This window comes from Zalophus californianus, chromosome 5, assembly GCF_009762305.2.
Source record: "Zalophus californianus isolate mZalCal1 chromosome 5, mZalCal1.pri.v2, whole genome shotgun sequence".
Classification (NCBI taxonomy): Eukaryota; Metazoa; Chordata; class Mammalia; order Carnivora; family Otariidae; genus Zalophus; species Zalophus californianus.
The window spans coordinates 88,289,477-88,308,368 of NC_045599.1; the positions used below are offsets into that span (position 1 = coordinate 88,289,477).

Genomic DNA, 18,892 nt, shown 5'->3' on the forward strand with positions numbered 1-18,892 from the left:
TTTTTCAACCGACATCTTCTCAAACCCTTTTTTTAAAAAAAAAACATTTTTTATTTTTCTTTTTTAGAGTCATATTTTATCCCTTCATAGTAGTTACCCTTATTTTTGGCATGTATATATAAGTTGTTCTCTCTTTAAAATTTTGAGATACAGTTGCTTCTAACAGATCAAAATATACCCTAAATCACTGGTTTGTATGGCTTTGTTCTAGTCTCCTGCCTGATCACATTCTCTCCCTTTTTTTTTTAATCTTCTTTCTTTTTTCAAACAACTTATCAATTCCTTTTATAAAATCTTTTATAATTTTCATCTTTACAGTCATCTTCCATCCCTTCATTGTATCAACCCTTATTTTGTACATGTATAAGTCTTTCTTCCTTTAAAATTTTAGGAGGCACTTTCTTCTAACAGACCAAAATACACCCAAAATCCAGTGTGTGGCACTGATCTATGCACTAGCCTGATCATATTTGATCATATTCGTTTTTTTTTTTGTATTGTTCTGTTTTTGTTCGTTTTTATCTTCTTTTTCTTTTTTTTTTTTCTCCTCTTTCTTTCTTTCTTTCCCTTTCTTTTCCCCTGGTTTCAGGTCTTTTCTGATTTGTATATTTGCTGGGGACGTTGTTAACCTGTTAGCATTTTGTTCTCTCATTCATCTATTCTCCTCTGGACAAAATGACAAGACGAAAAAAATCACCTCAGCAAAAAGAACAAGAGGTAGTACCTTCTGCCAGGGACCTACGCAATACGGATATTAGTACGATGTTGGACCTAGAGTTCAGAATCATGACTTTAAAGATACTAGCTGGGCTTGAAAAAAGCGTGGAAGTTATTAGAGAAACCCTTTCTGGAGAAATAAAAGAACTAAAATCTAACCAAGTCGAAATCAAAAAAGCTATTAATGAGGTGCAATCAAAAATAGGGGCACTAACTGCTAGGATAAATGAGGCAGAAGAGAGAATCAGCGATATAGAAGACCAAATGATGGAAAATAAAGAGGCTGAGAAAGAGAGAGAAACAACTACAGGATCACGAGGGCAGAATTCGAGAGATAAGCGATACGATAAGACGAAACAACATTAGAATAATTGGGATCCCAGAAGAAGAAGAAAGAGAGAGAGGGACAGAAGGTATATTGGAGCAAATTATAGCAGAGAACTTCCCTAATGTGGGGAAGGAAATAGGCATCAAAATCCAAGAGGCACAGAAAACCCCTCTCAAAATCAATAAAAATAGATCAACACCCCGACATCTAATAGTAAAACTTACGAGTCTCAGAGACAAAGAGAAAATCCTGAAAGCAGCTCGGGAGAAGAGAGATGTAACCTACAATGGTAGAAACATTAGATTGGCAACAGACCTATCCACAGAGACCTGGCAGGCCAGAAAGGACTGGCATGATATCTTCAAAGCACTAAACGAGAAAAATATGCAGCCAAGAATACTATATCCAGCTAGGCTGTCATTGAAAATAGAAGGAGAGATAAAAATCTTCCAGGACAAACAAAAACTAAAGGAATTTGCAAACACAAAACCAGCCCTCCAAGAAATACTGAAAGGGGTCCTCTAAGCAAAGAGAGCCTAAAAGCAGCATAGATTAGAAAGGAACACAGACAATATACAGTAACAGTCACCTTACAGGCAATACAATGGCACTAAATTCATACCTTTCAATAGTGACCCTGAATGTAAATGGGCTAAATGCCCCAATCAAAAGACACAGGCTATCAGAATGGATTAAAAAACAAGACCCATCAATATGCTCTCTGCAAGAGACTCATTTTAGACCCAAAGACACCCCCACATTGAAAGTGAGGGGGTGGAAAACCATTTACCATGCTAGTGGACACCAAAAGAAAACTGGGGTGGCAATCCTTATATCAGACAAATTAGATTTTAAAATAAAGACTGTAATAAGAGATGAAGAAGGCCACTATATCCTACTTAAAGGGTCTATCCAACAAGAAGATCTAACAATTGTCAATATCTATGCCCCTAACATGGGAGCAGCCAATTTTATAAGGAAATTAATAACAAAATCAAAGAAACACATTGACAACAATACAATAATAGTGGGGGACTTTAACACCCCCCTGACTGAAATGGACAGATCATCTAAGCAAAAGATCAACAAGGAAATAAAGACTTTAAATGAAACACTGGACCAAATGGACTTCACAGACATATTCAGAACATTCCATCCCAAAGCAACGGAATACACATTCTTCTCTAGTGCCCATGGAACATTCTCCAGAATTGATCACATCCTAGGTCACAAATCAGGTCTCAACCAGTACCAAAAGTTTGGGATTATTCCCTGCATATTTTCAGACCACAATGCTTTGAAACTAGAACTCAATCACAAGAGGAAAGTCGGAAAGAACCCAAAAACATGGAGGCTAAAGAGCATCCTACTAAAGAAGGAATGGGTCAACCAGGAAATTAAAGAAGAATTAAAAAAATTCATGGAAACCAATGAAAATGAAAACACAAATGTTCAAAATCTTTGGGATACAGCAAAGGCAGTCCTGAGAGGAAAGTATATAGCAGTACAAGCCTTTCTCAAGAAACAAGAAAGGTCTCAAATACACAACCTAAACCTACACCTAAAGGAGCTAGAGAAAAAACAGCAAATAAAGCCTAAACCCAGCAGGAGAAGAGAAATCATAAAGATCAGAACAGAAATCAATGAACTAGAAACCAAAAGAACAGGAGAACAGATCAACGAAACTAGGAGCTGGTTCTTTGAAAGAATTAACAAGATTGATAAACCCCTGGCCAGACTTATCAAAAAGAAAAGAGAAATGACCCAAATCAACAAAATCATGAATGAAAGAGGAGAGATCACAACCAACACCAAAGAAATACAAACAATTATAAGAACATATTATGAGCAACTCTATGCCAGCAAATTAGATAACCTGGAAGAAATGGATGCATTCCTAAAAATGTATCAACTACCAAAATTGAACCAGGAAGAAATAGAAAACCTGAACAGACCTATAACCACTAAGGAAATTGAAGCAGTCATCAAAAATCTCCCAAGAAACGAAAGCCCAGGGCCAGATGGCTTCCCAGGGGAATTCTACCAAACATTTCAAGAAGAATTAATACCTATTCTCCTGAAACTGTTCCAAAAAATAGAAATGGAAGGAAAACTTCCAAACTCATTTTATGAGGCCACCATTACCTTGATCCCAAAACCAGACAAAGACCCCATCACAAAGGAGAATTACAGACCAATATCCTTGATGAACATGGATGCAAAAATTCTCACCAAAATACTAGCCAATAGGATCCAACAGTACATTAAAAGGATTATTCACCATGACCAAGTGGGATTTATCCCTGGGCTGCAAGGTTGGTTCAACATCCGCAAATCAATCAACGTGATACAATACATTAACAAAAGAAAGAACAAGAATCATATGATCCTCTCAATAGATGCAGAAAAAGCATTTGACAAAGTACAGCATCCTTTCTTGATCAAAACTCTTCAGAGTATAGGGATAGAGGGTACATACCTCAATATCATAAAAGCCATCTATGAAAACCCTACAGCGAATTATCATTCTCAATGGGGAAAAGCTGAGAGCTTTCCCCCTAAGGTCAGGAACGCGGCAGGGATGTCCACTCTCACCACTGCTATTCAACATAGTATTAGAAGTCCTAGCCACAGCAATCAGACAACAAAAAGAAATCAAAGGCATCCAAATCGGCAAAGAAGTCAAACTCTCACTCTTTGCAGATGATATGATACTGTATGTGGAAAACCCAAAAGACGCCACCCCAAAACTGCTAGAACTCATACAGGAATTCAGTAAAGTAGCAGGATATAAAATCAGTGCACAGAAATCAGTGGCATTCCTATACACCAACAACAAGACAGAAGAGAGACAAATTAAGGAGTCGATCCCATTTACAATTGCACCCAAAACCATAAGATACCTAGGAATAAATTTAACCAAGGAGGCAAAGGATCTGTACTCAGAAAACTATAAAATACTCATGAAAGAAATTGAAGAAGACACAAAGAAATGGAAAAACGTTCCATGCTCATGGATTGGAAGAACAAACATTGTGAAGATGTCAATGCTACCTAGAGCAATCTACACATTCAATGCAATCCCCATCAAAATACCATCCACTTTTTTCAAACAAATGGAACAAATAATCCTAAAATTTGTATGGAACCAGAAGAGACCCCGAATAGCCAGAGGAATACTGAAAAAGAAAAGCAAAGCCGGTGGCATCACAATTCCGGACTTCAAGCTCTATTACAAAGCTGTCATCATCAAGACAGTATGGTACTGGCACAAAAACAGACACATAGATCAATGGAACAGAATAGAGAGCCCAGAAATGGACCTTCAACTCTATGGTCAACTCATCTTTGACAAAGCAGGAAAGAATGTCCAATGGCAAAAAGACAGTGTCAACAAATGGTGTTGGGAAAATTGGACAGCCACATGCAGAAGAATGAAACTGGACCATTTCCTTACACCACACACAAAAATAGACTCCAAATGGTTGAAAGACCTAAACGTGAGACAGGAGTCCATCAAAATCCTAAAGGAGAACACAGGGAGCAACTTCTTCGACCTCAGCCGCAGCAACTTCTTCCTAGAAACATCGCCAAAGGCAAGGGAAGCAAGGGCAAAAATGAACTACTGGGATTTCATCAAGATAAAAAGCTTTTGCACAGCAAAAGAAACAGTCCACAAAACCAAAAGACAACTGACAGAATGGGAGAAAATATTTGCAAATGACATATCAGATAAAGGGCTAGTGTCCAAAATCTATAAAGAACTTATCAAACTCAACACCCAAAGAACAAATAATCCAATCAAGAAATGGGCAGAAGACATGAACAGACATTTTTCCAAAGAAGACATCCAAATGGTCAACAGACACATGAAAAAGTGCTCAACATCGCTGGGCATCAGGGAAATCCAAATCAAAACCTCGATGAGATACCACCTCACACCAGTCAGAATGGCTAGAATTAACAAGTCAGGAAACGACAGATGTTGGCGGGGATGCGGAGAAAGGGGAACCCTCCTACACTGTTGGTGGGAATGCAAGCTGGTGCAGCCCCTCTGGAAAACAGTATGGAGGTTCCTCAAACAGTTGAAAATAGAGCTACCATACGATCCAGCAACTGCACTACTGGGTATTTACCCAAAAGATACCAATGTAGGGATCCGAAGGGGTATGTGCACCCCAATGTTTACAGGAGCAATGACCACAATAGCCAAACTGTGGAAAGAGCCAAGATGTCCATCGACAGATGAATGGATAAAGAAGATGTGGTATATATACACAATGGAATATCATGCAGCCATCAAAAGGAATGAGATCTTGCCATTTGCAACGACGTGGATGGAACTGGAGGGTGTTATGCTGAGTGAAATAAGTCAATCTGAGAAAGACATGTATCATATGACCTCACTGATATGAGGAATTCTTAATCTCAGGAAACAAACTGAGGGTTGCTGGAGTGGTGGGGGGTGGGAGGGAGGGGGTGGCTGGGTGATAGACATTGGGGAGGGTATGTGCTATGGTGAGCGCTGTGAATTGTGCAAGACTGTTGAATCACAGATCTGTACCTCTGAAACAAATAATGCAATATATGTTAAGAAAAAAAAAAGAAGAAGATAGCAGGAGGGGAAGAATGAAGGGGAGTAAGTCGGAGGGGGAGACGAATCATGAGAGACGATGGACTCTGAAAAACAAACTGAGGGTTCTAGAGGGGAGGGGGGTGGGGGGATGGGTTAGCCTGGTGATGGGTATTAAAGAGGGCACATTCTGCGTGGAGCACTGGGTGTTATGCACAAACAATGAATCATGGAACACTACATCAAAAGCTAATGATGTATGGTGATTACCATAACAATAAAAAATTATTTTAAAAAAGTGAGATACAGAATTGTGTATAATATGTGGTCTCAACCATACATACATGGTTAAAACAATAATATATACATGGATCTGTGTGTCTTTATGCATGTGGACTGATATGTTCCCACATTAAAAAAATTCAGAAAGACTAAGATGTTAATGATGGTAGGACTTTTCCTCCTTATATGAAACATGCCCAACACACACACACACACGCACACATACACACACAAATGAATGTAAACAGTAAGACAGCAGCGACTTCTTTTATTCACCAAAATATGCTTCTGACCTAAAACAGATTCTGGCACATAGAGGTTCTAAATAAATATCTTCTGAATAAAGAAGTGAACATAGACTACCTTCATTATCAGAGGGGGAAAAAAGGGCTTTTACATTTATTTTTAAAAACCTCCTGCTTAAAGACCGACCTCAGAGCAAAGCTCACAATCCACTATTTCTAGCTGAATAGCCAGACCTTTGTAGTAGCTCTGGAATCTGGGATTGTGATACCTCCAGCTCTGTTCTTTTTCAAAACTGCCTTGGCTATTTGGGGTCTTTTGTGGTTCCATACAAATTTTAGGATTATTTATTCTAGTTCTATATAAAATGCTATTGGTATTTTGATAGGGAATACACTAAATCTGTAGATTACTTTGAAATACATGTATATATATTTTTTCAATCTTTCCTTCTAGTTTTCAAGTTTGTTCCATTCTGTTATTTATGCCATACCGTGTGTTCTTTATTTCAACTCTTTTTCATATCTCATATTTTTCCTTGGCTCTTTCCTGCGCTTTCTGGTTCCTATTTCATATTGCTATACTTCTTCTGCTAGCAGTCTATCTTAGAAGTCCTGGTTAGTCAGTTCTAATATTTCTACTGCTGACAGAATTTTGTAATTGATTGTGTTGTCTTTCTTTTGAAGTGGTTATACTTTTCAAATATCTTGTTATTTTGGTCTGTAAGCTCGTTTTCCACTGGGAGTATCAGCTGCTGTCAGGCCCTGGGATGGAGGAAAACCACACGCCAATGCATGCTGGTCCCAGTAAACTGTGGGTAGGAAGCCCCAGACGGCAGAGGAACTACAGTTCGTCACTCTTCTCGCACTAAACAGTCCTGCAGGCCAAGGGAGCACCCTTTGCTCCCCGAGAAGCGTTAGAGGGAGATGCTCATAAGCCGTACCGCACAGCTCAAGGGGGCAGAGGAGTGGACGGGGAGGAACCACCCTGGCTACAGAGTTCCACTCATTTTCCTCAGCACCTCAACAAGGACAAGACTTCTATGCCCAAACCTCCATTTTAGAAAAAAAGTACAGGAGAATGTTTTCTAACTTGGAGGTATAGAAGCGGGACAAAATGTAAAAGTCACAAAGAAAAAGATTTGATGAGAGCATTTAAGGTTTCCAATGAAACCTTACATATACCCTATCTCTTAGAAGATGTTAACTTTCTCATTCAGAATCGATACGGGTCCCAGTAGGAATGAGTTTCGACTTCCTAATCCTTTTCCTCACATGATGGTTACCAAGGTCGGTTCTCTACCAAACACAAGGTGTGGCAGGGCAGCTCCCTGACCAAGGCACCTGCCAACGTTCTCAAAATGACTTCCTCAGAGCGCCCCTTTCACATCTTTCTCCAAACCTATGTAAGAAATGAGTATTTTTCTCTTCTAGAAATAATGACTCCTGCACACCAGTGTGAATACTCAATGACTTGCCAAAATGTGCAGTGCTTCTGCGTCGACCACAGACAACTCTGCTCGAAGATAGGATCTTGGCAAACTACCGGCAATGCCTATGCCACGTTACTGAATTTCCATCTTTTATTATCAAGCACACCTTGGGGCGCCTGGGTGGCTCAGATGGTTAAGCGTCTGCCTTCGGCTCAGGTCATGATCCCAGGGTCCTGGGATCGAGCCCCGCATCGGGCTCCCTGCTCAGCGGGGAGCCTGCTTCTCCCTCTCCCTCTGCCTCTCTCCCTGCTTGTGCTCTCTCTCTGTATCTCTGTGTCTCAAATGAATAAATAAAATCTTAAAAAAAAAAAAAGCACACCTTGAATGCATAATTGCTTTGGCTGTTTCCAAGACAAGTGACTTCCAAAGTAAGTGAGCTGTGCCGAACTCAGTCTTCCTGTTTCTAAGGGGAGGAAGAGCCACAGATGTTCAACATTCAAGCCTTTGTTCCTATGCCTCTATAGAGGTCCTGAGATGGAGTTTATTTTAGTGGTAGGGCACAAAGCAAATCCATAGATGGAAGGAAACAGAGCAGTTCAGGAAAAGCCAACATACCTTCAGCATGTAGTAGAAGGGGACCCATGACAGGAAAAGGTCAGAGAAGAATTCAGCAATGCTGAACACACCATACACTACCCAGTAGGTCAGCCACTGGGTATCATCTTCTTTGTTGGGACTCTCTATGGCTTTAATTCTGAAAGGCAATAAAAAGCACATAGATCATGTAGGGAGACCGCCATGAAACACTTTCAAACAGTAGACTTTGACAGACTGCCCTTCAACCCCAAGGAGGAAACTCAGGAAAATGCATGCACCACGTCACTGAGATAAGAATACAACATAAGGATACGAAGCAGTGTGGAAATAAGACAAGCCATTGGTTACCAATCTTCTGGTCACCAGAGAAGCCAGCACTAACTTGCCCCTGGATTTCCACCCTGCCTGTGCCTCAACCCAGGCACCAGGAGATACCACCAATGACTGGGAACCCCCAAGTGGCATCCTGATACCAGTGATACATCAAGAATTCTCTCATGGTGGGGCGCCTGGCTGGCTCGGTTGGTGGAGTGTGCAACTCTTGATCTTGGGGTTGTGAGTCTGAGCCCCATGTTGGGTGTAGAGATTACTTAAAAGTAAAATCTTAAAAAAAAAATTCTCTTATGGTAACTTAGTTCTATGTGCTTTTAATAACGGAGGTATATTATGGGTAAATAGAAACTTCTGTAAAGGAACTTCGGGAACACAGTTCAGATACTGCCTGAAGTCTATAACATACTTCTTAACAAACAAGTGAAAGTAAACACCGTGGTGTCCATTTGGTTCTGACTGTCATTATGTGATCCTTGGGCTGTGGTCTCTCCTCCCCTCACCTTAATAATGTGACTTTCTCAGTATCAACTACTGCTTAAACAAATTTCATTCTGCAAATGAATGGAAGTAAATTTAAAATCATCTTTTACTTCTGAATCACAGTATTCTCTTCTAGGCCTGGGACTCTCTTCATTCTAAACCTGAATTCCATAATTTTTTTATCCTATCCTGACATATGTATGGATACTTATCATAACTGATTTGAACTAAAATAGTAAACCAGAAGTATGAATCTTGTTAGCCTATGAGATGGGTTGACTATTGAAAATACTTGGTAAAATGGGTTCCCAAAAGAGACCGTTAGGGCTGCTGAATCATGCTGAGTCATTCACTAAGAAAGCCTCTGAACTGATGAGAAGCAGCTGTGGGTATTATGTTTGTGTGCATGACTGTTTCAAGGAAACAACTAAAGGGGGAAAGCTACAGCTGACTGAGATGAGCACTGATGGCGTGAGGGAGCGACAGGGAGAAGTGATGAAGCGAACGCTACTCTGAAAGTCAAGAGTAGGCAAAAGTGCTTCAGTTTACACAAAAAAGTCACAAAATGAATTTAAGAGAGCTGCCTGTAAAATAATGGCTTGTAACATGTGGCCTATGTCTGTCTGTGTTTTAGCTTTTCCTCAGATAGAAGCTGGCAAATGGAGGACCAAAGGAAAAGCGTAGGCAAGCACATGAGCCCAAGAACTAACAATGGTACCTCTTTTATAGGTAAAAGGTCACTTTCCTCCCAATTTCTATTTAAGTGGATCTTTTAAGTTATCATTTTGATAAAGATTTGTTTTTGTTTTTTTTTTAAGATTTTATTTATTTGACAGAGAGAGACACAGTGAGAGAGGGAACACAAGCAGGGGGAGTGGGAGAGGGAGAAGCAGGCTTCCCGCTGAGCAGGGAGCCCGATGCGGGGCTCGATCCCAGGACCCTGGGATCATGACCTGAGCCGAAGGCAGACGCTTAACGACTGAGCCACCAAGGCGCCCCAAGATTTGTTTCTTATACATCACTCCTGAGCAGAGGGGATGCAGAGTTATAATTCACTTCCGGTCTCGGTTTGAGGAACAAAAACAATTCAACACTAAGTAAACAAACATGATCCAGTCAACAAACATGCCCACACATAAACACAAACTGAAATAAACATTCCATGGAAACATTCTGGTATTTTCGATTCCATTCTGTGTCATTATTTTTAAGAGGTTAGTCAAGATCCACAGATTCAAAACCAGAAAAGCCACCCAAACAGCTCAAGTTCAGTGCTTCAAGGAATTAAAAAAAATGGTTAGTCCTCTAACTTATGAACACCATGGATTCAAAAGCTTCTGTGTTAATACACTTGGAACACTATGTAGTAACACTGAAAAGTAGGGAAAAAAGAGCTCAAAACTGAACACACAGGTTGACCATGACTTTGTAGAGAACCAAGGCACACCAAAGAAGACAGGACCACAAAGTCTTATTAGGCTAAAGAGATTTTTTTTAAATATTTATTTATTTATTTGAGACAGAGAGAAGGAGAAAGAGCACGCATGAGTGGGAGGGGCAGAGGGAGAGTTTGGAGAAGCAGGCTCCCCGCTGAGCAGGGAGTCCTATCTATCGATCTATCAGTGGATTGGGGCTTGACCCCAGGACCATGAGATCATGACCTGAGCCGAAGGCAGATGATTAACTGACTGAGCCACCCAGGTACCCTTAAGCTGAAGAGATTTTTAATAGAATTTCTCATATGACTGAAGCATTTAATTATTGTTTTAATTTAAAATAGCCAAGGTTCATTTCTAAAAATGTCAACATGTCATAACATCATCAATTAGTTACAACAAGTGGAACCTGAGACTCAAAAGATGAAGTGCCCCAGTCTAGTTATGGGGAGAGAAGAGCTTAAAATTGCCATTTCCTGGTGGCACCTGGGTGGCTCAGTTGGTTAAGTGTCTGCCTGAGGCTCAGGTCATGATCCCAGGGTCCGGGGATCGAGCCCCGCATCAGGCTCCCTGCTCAGCGGGGAATCTGCTTCTCTCTCTCCCTCTGCTGCTCTGTTAGTGCTGCCTCTCTCTCAAATAAATAAATAAAGTCTTTTAAAAAAACAACAACACAACTGCCATTTCCTGAATGCTATTTACTTATATACTTCCTTGTCCAAGTGAGTGGCCACAGGTGATTACTCAGCAATACACTCTCCTGCCTCATACATATACTAAATCACAGTTCTTTTCTTTTCCTTTTTTTAAAAATTTTATTTATTTGAGATACAGAGAGAATGAGAGAGAGAGTATGAGAGTGGGGAGGGTCAGAGGGAAAAGCAGACTAAATCACATTTCAACTCAGTATATCAGAATGAGGATGTAGCAACTTCTCAGGCAACATGGGGACTCAAGAAATCTTAAGCAGTGCTCCACGCCTTTAGGTCATTTCCATTTTGGTCAACACGGCACAGCTAAAGACTGGGAGAGGTAGGAACCTAATAATTTTTTCCTCCACATCATTTATAGACAAGACTGTCTTTTCCCCACTTCATATTCTTGCCTCCTTTGTTGTAGATGAATTGACCACATAAGCTGAGTTTATTTCTGGGCTCTCTGTTCTGTTCCACTGATCTATGGGTCTGTTTTTGCGCCAGCGCCGTACTATTTGACTACAGCTTTGTAACAGACCTTGAAATCTGAGATTGCCATACCTGCAGCTTTGTTCTTTCTCGAGACTGCTTTTGCTAATTCAGGCTCTTTTGTGATTCCATACAAATGTTAGGATTATTTGTTCTAGTCCTGTGAAAAGTGCTATTGGTATTTTGATAGTGATTATACTGAATCTGTAGATTGCTTTGAGCAGATGGACATTTTAACAATATTAATTCTTCCAATCCATGAGTGTGGTATATCTTTCCATTTGTGTCCTCTTCAATTTCATGAATCATCAGTGCCTCACAGTTTTCAGAGTACAAGTTTTTCACATCCTTGGTTAAATTTTACCTAATAATTATTTAACTTCATAATAGCCCTGTGAAATAGGTATTGTTATTTTCATTTTTGAGGGCAAGACTGAGGCTCAGGGAAGAAAAATAACATGTGCAAGGCTTGTAGCTACAAGTAGCAGAGATTGGGGGTGCCTGGCTGGCTCAGTGGGAGAGCAAGCAACTCTTGATCTCAGGGTCATGAGTTCAAGCCCCATGCTGGGTGGAGAGCTTAAGAAAGAAAAAATGAGGGAAAGGAAGAAGAAAGAAAAAAGAAAAGAACAAATAGCAGAGATTGGATTTACACCCAAAATTAACTCTGACAAAGCCTGTGCTTATTTCACACTATTCCAGGCTGTTTTCCTAGTTAGAACAACTCACCACCAGGCTGTATAACACTTAGCAAAATGTCTGGTACCAAGTAGGCATTTAATAAATATTTATTGCATTAATATAAATGCAAAAAGAGTTCGTGGTCTTCCTTTTGGAAGGGACCACAGTGACCTAGTCTTATGCTGAAGAAAACCAAGGCTCAGAAAGGGTAGAGTGGGTCAAAGAAGACAAATAGGAGGAAACGTCAGTCTCAAGGTCCAGATCCTTGGAGAACCCTTCCACCCTCCATCCTGCTTACTTGGGCGGAAGGCAGGCAGAGGTAGGAAGGGCAGGGAGGGCAATCAGAAGTGAACAGGACAGTGTACCAAGTTGGTGCCCTAAGTCCACTGTTTCTCAAACTTAGATGATGATCCACCTCCACCTAGAGAACTAATTAAACATATACATGCCTGGATCCTTTTCATACCTAATGTTCAGGCTCTGGCATGTAGGGCACAGGTATAAACTTGAAGAAAGTTGGGGAGGTGATCCTAAGGCTGAGCCAAGTTTCAGAACCTCCAGCTCACAGTTCGGTCTCAGCACCACCTCCCCGTCCTTTCTAGGAAAGAAAATCCAAGTGATGGACTTGGAACCAATCGGCTGTAGCCAAAGGGTAGGCTACCCCTTTCCAGCAATGAATGGCAGGCCAAGAGAGAAGAAAAGTTAGACAGGGAAGGCAAATTGAATAATGTCTCTGCTACAATTAGGATGAGTCACTCTAAGAAGATCTAGTATGTTCACCTGACCATTCTCAAATGCGTAAAGGAATCCAAAATAAAACATCTCCTAACCAAAACTCTTTGCTAAAATTTCAAGAACCAATCTAAAAGGCCTGTATTTGTTTGGCTAGAACACTAACCTCCCCCAGGGCCTTTCAATCCCTAGCTAAACCCTGGAGGAGCTCTGGAAATATCCCAAAAGCAGCTGGCCACTATTCCAAGCACTCCCCCTCCCCCTATAGGCGTGGGCCGCTGTCTCATACATTCTCTCTCTATTTTCCCTCGCCCACAGTGGGGTATGTTAGCTGCACTACAGACACTGAAGCTGGTTTCAGAACTACTCCGGGGCGGGGGGCACAGTCACAAAAGTCGGACAGCATGGTCTTAGATTGCTCTCTGCAGACTCTTAACTGCTATATTCTCACGACTGATCCAATGCCTGGCCACCTGGGCTCAGTGCTGGGGACTCTTTGTTCTCTCTCTCCTCAGCCACCTACCATGTTCCAGGGGCAGGGCCTGGCCTACTTGGGGCAGGTGGCAAAAAGGAAATGAGGCCTGGTTGAGCAGCAGAGACACAGCCAGGCTGCTGAAGATGGCCGGCAATACCACCTATGGGAGTGGCTCGCAGTTCTAGAAATTCACAGAGCAGAATTAGAAATTGTCAAATGTCGAGTTGGAAGCTGTCTTACAAACTCTTCCTATTCTATATTTTATAGACCAAAATATGAAGTTCAAAGAGGAAAGATTGGTATTAAAATGAATTTCAACTAAAAATAAAATATTATAGAAGCATGCATCTACACATTAAGGGCAGCAATGAACTATGTAAATACATGTTGGTGTATCCACACAATGAAATATTCTGAAGCCTTTAAAAAGGATATTAACAGAGAAAGATGTCCAAGGTATCAGGTTGAATGTAAAAAGGAGATTACCAACTTTGTGTTTTAAAAAAAAGAGAGGCAGATATATATTTGTATGTGTTTACAGACCAAGAATGGTGTCCAGAAATATATATTTCAAATTGGGTAAAGTTAATCCTGGGCACTGGGATTGAAGAATTTCATTTTAGGTCTTTGTAATGAGCCTGCACTATTTTTTATAACAAGAGGAAGGAAAAAGATTTCCGTGTGGGGAAAAAAAAATGAACACCAGACTTTCTACAACTACTTCCTCCTATGAGACTAGCTCTCTCTCTCTAGGGCTTTGTTAAACACTGAAGTGAACATCAGGCACACTCATTTAATTTCTCTCTTGAGGAAACAGCTCATGGTTTTCTTACAAACAAACTTCTCTAACAATGATAGCACATACACTATTGTGTTTTAGAGCATTAAAAGGCCTTCAATACACACATAAACACAGAAAGAGAAAAGAGAGTCCAATAGGCCATCACATGGAATGGACTCATTCTAATTTTCTATTTAAACAAAGCAAACTATCAAAAAATTCGTAATTACTGTGGAATAGCTAGACTTTCCCCTTCCTTCCTTCCCAATGCTCATCTGACTTTGTATCATTTCATCACCCTTGGCATGTACCTTGTAATCTGCTTCTACCACTTACCTGGCACATGACCTTGAGCAAGTTACTCTGGGCCTCAGTGTCCTCATTTGTCAAGCAGGAATGATAAACCTTATCATGTTGTCGTGAAGATCAAATTAATACATGTAAAGCACAGAATCAATGACCTGAACCGAGGAAGCTCTTGTTAAATATTACCTTAATAGATAAATACTTATAACGTGATAATTTATTATTATTACAGGGAGGCAAAAGACTAAAAGGAAAAGCAAGTGATAAGAACACTCCAGTCCTTCTGGCTAAGCAGAGCTGGGAGAGGGTTAACAGCATTGTTAATAAGGCTAAAAGGAGGTAAGAGAATTACCCATGGATTTTAATTATGCCCCACTCTCCAAATCCCAAATGCTACAGGGAGTAAAGAGTTGAAATCCCAAAATCCCATTTGCAGGTCAATGGGAACAAACATGGACACTGCTGAGAACATTTTTCAGGCCCATGGTGTGAAGGTGGACAAATTCTCTACCTTAGTATTGGGCTGGTATTGATACGCACAGAACCCACTGGCCAGACCACTGGGCTCCAGTGGCAGGTACTGGCTGCCTCCACCCTTTGTGGCCCATCTAGTTGTTTATACCTTTACTGCTATTTTCTAAGAGCAAGGGCAGGAAGGAAGGGTGGCCAAAGGATAGCATTAAGCACGTGGAAAGAAAACAAAGTTTGCGCAGAGATAATCTTGGGCTTCTAGTATTCTCTCCCTCCCAAACTGAGTCATTCCTCAGAGAACCTAAGGTCTTCCCTGCCCCATGTGGTAATCCACCACAGCAAATCAGCGACAGATGCATTCAGATGCAAGCATATACAGAGCACTGACATGGCATCTGACATTGTAAGTAAGCCCTGGGGCCAAAATAGTGATTCTCAAGGACCAAAAGTCAACATCAAAAATAGTTCCACTCCTAACTAAGGAGCACATGTGTGCTTGGGGAAGGGCCCTATGAAGGAGGGTTGTGAAGGCAGAGTTGTGGGAAACTGGAAATCTTAATAGAAACAAACAAAGTGAAAAATGGGATATAATATTTGCAAATTGTTAAAATTATACCCAGTGCTTAGGAACATATATACCACTGTACCATAAGAGAAGAAAACCATTAGCTATACCACCACATCTTTATGACCTGGAAGAACAAAATTTTCTTGTCCTCTAATGCTCTTGGAATAATAATGTCTTAAGCTGCTGATACAGATGTAAGAAAAAATAAGACAGGGAACCAAAAAAAGTGGAAAAAATTAATGAAAGAAAATACTAAGGAGGTCTTCCCTTAATCATTTAAAAGCTCAATAACCTAGAGTTAATCATAACTATGACTAAGTTCGTTTTCTCCTTTGTAGGTCAATAAAAGTAACCACCCTAATTAAGCACTTACTGATTGCTAGACTCTGTGCTAAGTGGCTGACAGATACTATCCACCCCTTTTACTTATAAGAAAATTGAGTTTTATGAAAGTTAAGCAATTTGCGCAAGGGTTAACAGAGCTAGGAATTATCAGATCTATATACATATGCTTCTGATCACTCACACCAAAGAAATTCTGGTACCTACCACCTGTACTGTTCATGGTTTGTGTATAACTTGGTCGCTACAATTCAAATTAGCCAAATAACATAAAATTAAGTAATACATTTCTTCAAAGCCCTGGCTTTACTACTAAAATCGGTCGTATCCACCCATATCATTTTAATTTTAATGAGTCAATTATATTACCAGATAGTGAATCCAAAAAAGCAGTTAATAAAAAAAAACCCTATAAACAATAAACAAATAGCTATGAGATATGCTGTTGGTAAAGAACAGAAAGAAATCTGCCTGGGATCAATTTGCTTTGTTTTATTTTGAATGTGGTAAATCATATTTAATAGCAAATATTCCAGATTTCAAGACAGATTATTTGAAGCTTGAATATGAAGAATACAGACCATAATGTCTATAATCCTTTTTTTGATATAGCAGACACATAGCATGACCATCCACAGCACCCACTATGCACAGAACTACTTCCACTGTATTTATCAGAGAGTGTGATATAGGAATTCCTGAGAGCTCAGAATGGTTTTCCTATTCTTTATTACCTATACTTTATTAAACCTTTATTGGTTTAGGAGAATGCCACTGTGAATCTTATTTGACTCATATAGTCCATTAAATTAGAAGGACAAAGAATGACATATTTTAAGACATAAATACTAGTTTGTTTCCATGCTGATAAAGAAAAGATTTTTCTTCTTCATGGAAAAAAGGAAGGTAAGAAGCTATGGGGATGCAAAGTTCCACTTGTTTTTCACGGCAGAGCAGTTGCGCTCTCAAAGCAAGAAAGAGGATCCTGCACATACAATAAAAGCAATTTGCTTATTTACCATTTATATCATGCCCAACCCTCCTCTCCTATTCAAAAAAAGAAAGAAAAGAAAAGAAAAAGATATGAGATAGCTAGCTAAATATGCCTCCTAAATAGGTAGAAAGTATCTTCTAAGGTGACTATACAAGAACAGTAAAAAAAAAAAAAAAAATGCTCCTTTACTCTTTAATATGGTGTTCTCCTATATAAAATGAACAACTTAGTGAAACACATAAATAAGGGATGCCTGGGTGGCTCAGTTGTTAAGCGTCTGCCTTCGGCTCAGGTCATGATCCCAGGGTCCTGGGATCGAGTCCCACATCAGACTCCTTGCTCAGTGAGGAGCCTGCTTCTCCCTCTCCCTCTACTGCTCCCCCTGCTTGTGCTCTCTCTCTCTCTAACAAATAAATAAATAAATAATTAAAAAATAAAGAAATACATAAATAAGCTAAACTCACAGGCAAATACATTTTAAGATGAGTCTATAAAACATCTCTAACGGAGACTGAATATTAAAACAAAAGTCATCATTCAGTAGTCAAACATTTTGATGTTTAATTAAAATGATCTTTTTTTAACCAACTGTCCACCATTTTGTTTTTTAATGCAAAATGAAAAATTCAGTGACAAATATAAAACATGAGGAATGTTGAAGTGTGCAGGCCAGAGAATTCAGGCGTCCCTACACCTACGCCTGGCTTTGCCCCCAACAAACCCATGACCCTGGTCCAGTAACTTGTTTGTGGCCAAGTTTCCAAATCTGTAAAAGACAGCTCTCACCCCAGCAGCTTGATCTCTAGCACCTAAACTAGATAACTTTTTAAGAGGCTCCACACCCAGTGTGGAGCCCAACATGGGGCCTGAACCCACAATCCCAAGATTAAGACCTGAGCTGAGATCAAGAGTCACATGCTTAACCGACTGAGCCACCCAGGTGCCCCTAACATTTTATAACTCAAAACTGAATGCCTTAAACTATTTAATAGTTAAAAAAAAAATGTATGCCTAAAGCAATAAAACAGCAGATGCGAATCCTACTGGAACAACCTTTGTTGATAAAATTGATGGTTCTGTAAATGTAATATCATAAAGTTTAACTTAAGCTCAAGTACCCTCACAGCCTGGACAAGAACAAGCTAAACACGTTTCCCAGACAAAAGAAAGCCACATCAAGACAGGCAGATAGCAGCCTCGAGTTACCTCTGACATGTAAGTGATCCTTTCACCAGATCACCTGGTCTAACTATCAGAAGCTGCAGGATATATATAGTGGCTGTGTGACTGAGAGGGGCTGATAAGCTCTACTCCCAGGAACCAGAAGAGTGTGCAAGTGACAGACTAAAATCAGAAGAGGTTTCTACAGCCCCCACTTCTACTTCAATTGCTACAAAAAGCCATTTCATGAACAATTTTTGAAACTGTTTCTCAGTTTCTCTATTAACTTATTGGTAATGTTGTCAACAGCCACAAATTACCCCATATGTATTTCTAGTTGTTGGAAATACCATAAGAGATGAGGAATACTCATTTAAAGTCAGTCCTGAAAAAGAGAAGTCCCAGATGGGGTGGATGAAGGCAAAAGGACAGATAAACTACATCTCCAGGGCCCTCATGAACAGGGAAAAAAAAAAAAATCATTAAAATCCATACGGAACATTCTAGAACAGAGTATTAGGAATGGGCTCTCTCCCCACAACTGCTTTAGAGCCCAGAAAGTAGATCATGAATAAGTCGTTTAAATCATTCATCTTACTTGCTCCTTAAGACTTTCTTTTCTCTATGGCACAGGCAAGGTGGGGAAAGAAACTAACCAAAATGCTGGCTGTGATTACCTACAAAAATAGTGACATGCTGTTATAAGGACATCTTAACCCTTTTTCTAGTTTTCTCCACAATTCCATCTTAAAATAGTTCAGCAGTATTAGTAATGCTAAGTG

General features: G+C 40.0%; 1 protein-coding gene across 1 annotated transcript in view; it reads right to left on the reverse strand.

The window, feature by feature from the left end:
* REEP5 (receptor accessory protein 5) overlaps window positions 1-18,892 on the reverse strand; it is a 42,694-nt gene that overhangs the window by 15,888 nt on the left and 7,914 nt on the right. The window contains exon 3 of the mRNA XM_027606406.2: window positions 8,191-8,329. Coding sequence (XP_027462207.1) covers window positions 8,191-8,329 — 139 coding nt within the window. The remainder of the gene's footprint in view (window positions 1-8,190; window positions 8,330-18,892) is intronic.